A 6,674-nucleotide genomic window follows, 5' to 3' on the forward strand; every position below is an offset into this window, starting at 1 on the left:
TAAATTGTCCACATGTATCTAATCGAACTTTATGGCCTGGTTGAGTGAGCATAGTTAAACCAAAATACCATCCCTCAGTTACACCTAAGGGATTAAGGGTGGTAAGTTCATGCCAAATACTATCTGAGTAAAGACTGAATACAATCGGATGGTCCCAAATAGCATTAGAAAGTCGACGATCATCAGTCGTCTCATAAAAATGCTTAGCTTCATATCCCGGACTAACTGCTAATCGATAGGCATAAAGGGGATAAGTTTCCTGACGGCGCCTATAATGATGAATCAAATTCGCCTTATGAACAACAAGTCAGTCATCTCCTCGTTCGTCATGTCTCAAACGCAAGAGCTTTTGGTGTGGATTGGCCTTAATGTGACGATTCATCCAATCACAAGCGTGCATCTTTGCTATAGATGGTTGATCTATAATAAATTCCACATCAGTCTTTAATTTTGACTTTTCTTGAGACATCAGAGATTGGAAAAGGGGTTCGAGTTCATAGTAAGTGTGAGTCTGTAAAGGTTTGCCACCACTCTCCAGCGTATAATAAGCCAAATAAACTCGATGAGGATCTTTGGTGTTATGGCCAATTTTCACACAGGCATTACTAATCAAATTTGTTTCACGAAACAGGCCAACCAATGTAGGAATTAGAGCCTCAACGTAGCCACTGTAATAGTCACATAAGCATCCATATCCCTCTACGTATTTATTAAGTTCATTCTGGTTATTTGGATTCAATGCGTCGTACACACAAGGTGCCTTGGTATCGGGAGGAACATTTGTTTTATAAAAGGGGTTACTACTACTACTCGGTGTAGGTGAGTTTTGAGATGAAGAATTAAGGTGAATATGGATACAAGAAGGTTCCATTCCTTCTATGTTCAGTACCGTTTCGGGAGCAGAACATTCCACACATATGCCTTCTTTGACTGGATTGAATTTAGATATGTCTATAATATTCAGATCATGAATCCATCCAACTTTTCTATATCCATTAGCCCGAATAAGTTTAATCGTGGGTTGATCACAATGCTTTCCACTAAATAATCCACGAGTTGTACACTCACATATAAATTGGTAATCTTGCCATAATAATTTACCTAATGTGGTTGGACATACTGGAACTGTAGGTATTATTGTGGGAGTAGTAGGAGATATTTCAAACCAATATCCGTCCTGCCAGGAGGCACTGGCTGGTAATATTTCATTACTTTCTTTAGAATATAAGGGAGTCGGCAAAAATATACAACACTGATTTAGTTTCATACCTTCCCACACTTTACAGGCTTGATGATGATTGTCATCCTGATGGTGTCCAAATGTTGATAAAATTAATAAGAGATTATTATCTAACACATCATAACTTTCAGCCTGATCAATGTACCATTCTAATGATGATATATTTTTTGTCTGGTTATACCATAGTGAAATAACTTTCTTTTCTTTTTAATTATCTCGCCTCCAATAATTACCGTACATATAAATAAGTATATTAGTAAAAGAAAATTAATTATACCATCATTTATTTTTGTGGGGGGGGGGGGGGGTTATTCATAAGGTTGGTTCAGAAATATATAGCGAAAGTCTCGATCTCTAAAATAAAATGTTATGCAGTTATATTTAAGTGAATATATAAATATATATATTATACTTTCTTGTTACGGACCCGAGCCCGACGTCCGAGCATGGAGCAGTGACGACCGCGCCATCTGTGGGTCAGCTCCCGAAACCCCCTCCAAACGGACGACGACACCTGGTGAGGACGACAAGTACTGGCCACAAGGGCCGGTTTCCAGTCCTGTTTAGCTCACAGCACCGCCGCTGCTGACCTCTGGTGAGGTGGTGCTCAGACTACAATGCCATCTATGGAGTGAATAGGTGGGCGTTTGTGTCTGAGCCTGTATGTGAGGTGCTGTAGGGTGGCCCTGTTATTGATGACGTGTCTGTTTACAGAGTCGACCTGGGACTGCTGTGATGGAAGTTGAGTGAGTCTACCCAAGGCGGCCGTCTCCATACCTTGTGCTTTGCTGCAGCAGCTGTGAAGTCGTCCCCTGGAAGAACACTGTGGTGTTACCCTGCCAGTGGAGTGGCAGTAGAAGGATTACCCGGGACCGACTGCTGGAGACGATTATCCACTGGGGTATTGAGGACAGGAGAGTGATTTGTGGTATCACACGAGGCTCCTGACTAGGGCGTTACCCTAATATCGCTCGTGGAGTGGCCTTACCAGCGTTGTTGGTCCGGAACCTGCCAGCAGACCTGCTGGACTTGTGGTTGACGGCCTCCACGGCGGTGCCCCCAGTGGACCTGTGTTTTGGCTGACCTGTGGCCAGGGTAGGCTCAGCTTCTCAAAGGATTCGTTGTGAGGCCACGAAAGCACCGAGAGCTTGGATCCAGAGTCTTCAGGAGAAGACGATTGTGTACAGTGTTAATACCCCTCCCCCTGTGTACTCTTTTATTATATTATTTTTTGGTGATGGAAACAATTATAATCTTAAGTTCTTAACTTTATTTCCCTTCCCCTTGAAGTTACTTGCGTCACGGATCTCATCCCTTGAAAGCCACTACTGGCTTGGGGTCGGATACAACTTCCTCTAACAACATCAGAGTAAGAACCCCGTTGCGTCCCGAGAGGGCCGTAACATAATTGGCATCCCCAGCGGGATCCGACCCCTTGTTAAGTATGTTTGACAGGGGTGGTGAAGTGGCGTAATCCCTGTAAATAATTCCCCCTGTGTGTGACGATTGGGACATTATACGTCCTGTGTGGTGTTCAGAGTGTCCAAGTGCAATATTGTGCAGTGCGGTGCTCGCTGTGATTAAGCGATTAAGTGCAATATTGTGTAGTGCGGTGCTCGGCGTGGTTCAGTGCAATATTGTAGAGCGAAGGGTTCGCTGTGATTAAGTGCGATATTGCGTAGTGCGGTGCCCGAAGTAATTACGTGCAATATTGGCAAGTGCAGTGTTTGGTGCGATAAAGTGCAATATTGACGTAGAACAGTGCTCGGTGCGTTAAGTGCTAACGAGAAAGCGGTGTGTTAAGTGCTAAGTGTTCCATCTGTGACAATGGCAGAAAAAGCTACCATCGATGATCTGGACGATGTGCAGGCTTTTCTGAACAGAGAGGACTGTCTTGCCAGATTAAAGTATCTGAGCAAATCGGAACTAGTGCTAGTTAGTGCCTACTTGGAGATAAAGATCCGTGCCAGTGATTCCCGTGTGGAGATCTTATCCAAGGTTCACCAGCATTTGAAGGCCGAAGAAAAACAAGAAAGTGAGGCTCTAGGTACCAAGGAAAGTGAAGAAGTTGCTTCCACTGAAAAGGAAGATAAAGGCAGTGACATTGACAGTGATGCAGGTGAGCTGAATATTAGCTTGCCTACAGTCAAAATGCGCGCCTTAGAGATAAATCGCGAGATAGAGTGGAAGGAAGAAACGAGAAGAAAGAAGAGAAGAACGAGAAAGAGAAGAGAAACGAGAAAGAGAAGAGCGAGAAAGAGAAGAGACGAGAAAGAGAACAGCGAGAGAGAGAAGAAAACGAAAGGCAGAGACAACATGAACTAGAAGTATTACGATTAGGCGGTGGTCGGAGGCCAACGACGGAAGCCAGCAGTTTCGATCCGGTAAGGAACATCAAAATGGTCCCCAAATTCAACGAGAGAGAAGTTTCGAAGTTCTTCGCAGCCTTCGAGAAAGTCGCTGCCTCTTTGGAGTGGCCAAGGGAGAATGGGGCCATCATGATACAGTCAGCCTTGACTGGGAAGGCCCAAGTCGCTTACTCCACGTTATCCCTTGACGACTCCGGCGATTACGACAGGGTGAAGAAAGTGGTGCTCATGGCGTACCAATTGGTACCGGAGGCGTACAGGCAAAAGTTCAGGAACCTGAAGAAGACCTCAGAGCACACTTTTACCGAATTCGCCACAATCAAGGAGCGACTTTTTCAGGAGTGGTGTACCTCTCGGAAGGTGGAGACCAAAGAAGACCTCGAGCAGCTTATACTGCTAGAGGACTTCAAGGATTGTTTGTCTGGAGACCTGAAGACGTACTTAGAGGAACAGCAGGTAGAGACCTTGAGTGCGGCAGCCACCATGGCTGAAGAGTATATCCTGACGCACAGGCCGTCTGCTAAGTACGTCCCAAGGCATTACCAACGCCGGTTTGACAGACCTCATGACGAAGAGGAAAGACCCGTCCCACAAAGCGCTAAGAAGACGCCCCCAAGTAGCCCTCGAAGGACTAGTCCTAGCAGTCCGAAACACCGGAGTCCGAGGAGGAACGTGGTGTGCTGGACTTGTGGGCAGAAAGGGCATGTAGCTGCTATGTGCCGAGGCAGAAGAGGTGGCGGCGCACGTAGGGAGGTGATGATGATAAGCTGTGTTACACCACCAGCAGGAAGCCAGTCGACGACGACGCAGGAAGGACCAAGTTTGTTCGCCCCTCACACTTCAAGCGGGTACGTAACGAGTGATCATACTGGTAGATCAGTTGGAGTGCTCAGAGATAGTGGAGCAGCCCAGTCCCTGATCGTGAGAGACTCGTTACCCGAGGGAGTAAGTGTGGATGGGAGACAAGAGGTTGTCCTGGTTGGGTTTCCAAGGACGCAGTACATCGCCCCCTTAGTGCCAGTACATCTCGACTCGCCTTATTTCAGCGGCACATGTGCGTTGGCAGTAGTCGATACCCTCCTGTGGCTGGGATTGACGTGGTACTAGCCAACGACTTGGTGACAGATTGGAGCATCAATCTTCCCAAGGTCGCGGACGAGTCAGCCAGAACAGCAAGGTCTGAGGTAACGGCAGGCAGTGGTAATGTCCAGGTAAAAACAGACCCGGATTTAAACATGTTTAATTTGTCCTCTCACCCGCAGATCGACAGTATTCTAGCAGAGTCTCCTGATTCTTCTCTCGACAAGGAGCATGCGGTTACGATGGCAGAAGTACCTGAGCTAGAAAAGAGGCCTTGTGTGCAGGCACCCACGGATACCAACGAGTCTGGAGCGAAGGCGGATGTGTACTTGCGGTATGGCAAGGTACAGCGTTCATTGAACCAGCCAGAGATTCCCCAGACGTCAGAGGTATGTGAGGTGTGTTTGAAAGGTCTAGTGCCCTCTTTGGTCCAAACCAGGCTAATGGATGTAGCCGGCTATGGACATTTCAAGCTCAGGAAACTCGTCCCTAAGTTAACCAAATGTTTCTTAGCGGTATTTTTTATTCTTGTTCTCAGTAAGGACCAGTGGACGACCCAAGGATGATGGCTCCCGTGAACACCATGAAGAGGTCCCAGGGATTGGAGACGTGCACAGTGAATGTTGCAGTTGAAGAAGGGACCTGGAAGGTATTGGTAGATACAGGAGGTACGAGAAATGATAATATGAGTGACTGTTTCCGACAGGTTGACACCCCCCGCGTGATTGCTGAGCCTCAATACAGCGTTATACGGAACGTTGGTCGACCTGACGTGGGCAGAGCGAATGCCGTCTTCGGTGTGCAAGCAGCCCTGTTGAAACTAGGTGTAAGCCTAGTAGAGGCGTATGCAGTAAGTATTGACTTACCCACTGTCGCTATCACTCTGCATTATCAGACCCCTGTATTCCAGGTGCCAGACTCCCTGAAGGACCGCCGGACCAGTACTAGAAATGCCGTCTGTGATCAGCCATCATCGGGGTCACGACACAGGGAAGTGTCGAGTCGACCCAGATCGTGTCGAAACCAATCCTTACTCGAGAGATGTGAGAATATGCCCCTGATTAACATCTCGGTGGAAGTGTGGAAGACTACTTCAGACAGATCATCGTCTTCTATCTTCAAGTTCCCGTTGTGCCGGAATTGCCCAGTAGGACAGTTCTGTGGACGAGACAGCCTCGCCGTTCCAGTTTATAAAGCATGTGAGTCCATTTGGAGTTGTCTCCCCTTACTAATTTGGTTTGTGTTTCTTTTTATAGAACCCCAAACCAAATTCTTTTTGGTGGGGAGGTGTTACGGACCCGAGCCCGACGTCCGAGCACGGAGCAGTGACGACCGCGCCATCTGTGGGTCAGCTCCCGAAACCCCCTCCAAACGGACGACGACACCTGGTGAGGACGACAAGTACTGGCCACAAGGGCCGGTTTCCAGTCCTGTTTAGCTCACAGCACCGCCGCTGCTGACCTCTGGTGAGGTGGTGCTCAGACTACAATGCCATCTATGGAGTGAATAGGTGGGCGTTTGTGTCTGAGCCTGTAAGTGAGGTGCTGTAGGGTGGCCCTTATTGATGATGTGTCTGTTTACAGAGTCGACCTGGGACTGCTGTGATGGAAGTTGAGTGAGTCTACCCAAGGCGGCCGTCTCCATACCTTGTGCTTTGCTGCAGCAGCTGTGAAGTCGTCCCCCGGAAGAACACTGTGGTGTTACCCTGCCAGTGGAGTGGCAGTAGAAGGATTACCCGGGACCGACTGCTGGAGACGATTATCCACTGGGGTATTGAGGACAGGAGAGTGATTTGTGGTATCACACGAGGCTCCTGACTAGGGCGTTACCCTAATATTGCTCGTGGAGTGGCCTTACCAGCGTTGCTGGTCCGGAACCTGCCAGCAGACCTGCTGGACTTGTGGTTGACGGCCTCCACGGCGGTGCCCCCAGTGGACCTGTGTTTTGGCTGACCTGTGGCCAGGGTAGGCTCAGCTTCTCAAAGG

The 6,674-nt window shown here is 48.0% G+C and overlaps 1 protein-coding gene across 1 annotated transcript in view; it reads left to right on the forward strand.

Moving 5' to 3' along the window:
- The first annotated feature begins 277 nt into the window (after positions 1 to 277).
- LOC138367207 (proline-rich protein 36-like) overlaps positions 278 to 6,674 on the forward strand; it is a 36,819-nt gene continuing 30,422 nt past the window's right edge. Inside the window, exons 1-2 of the mRNA XM_069328613.1 lie at positions 278 to 306; positions 3,142 to 3,359. Of these exons, the coding sequence (XP_069184714.1) occupies positions 278 to 306; positions 3,142 to 3,359 (247 nt within the window). The remainder of the gene's footprint in view (positions 307 to 3,141; positions 3,360 to 6,674) is intronic.

Source organism: Procambarus clarkii, chromosome 21, assembly GCF_040958095.1.
Source record: "Procambarus clarkii isolate CNS0578487 chromosome 21, FALCON_Pclarkii_2.0, whole genome shotgun sequence".
Lineage (NCBI taxonomy): Eukaryota > Metazoa > Arthropoda > Malacostraca > Decapoda > Cambaridae > Procambarus > Procambarus clarkii.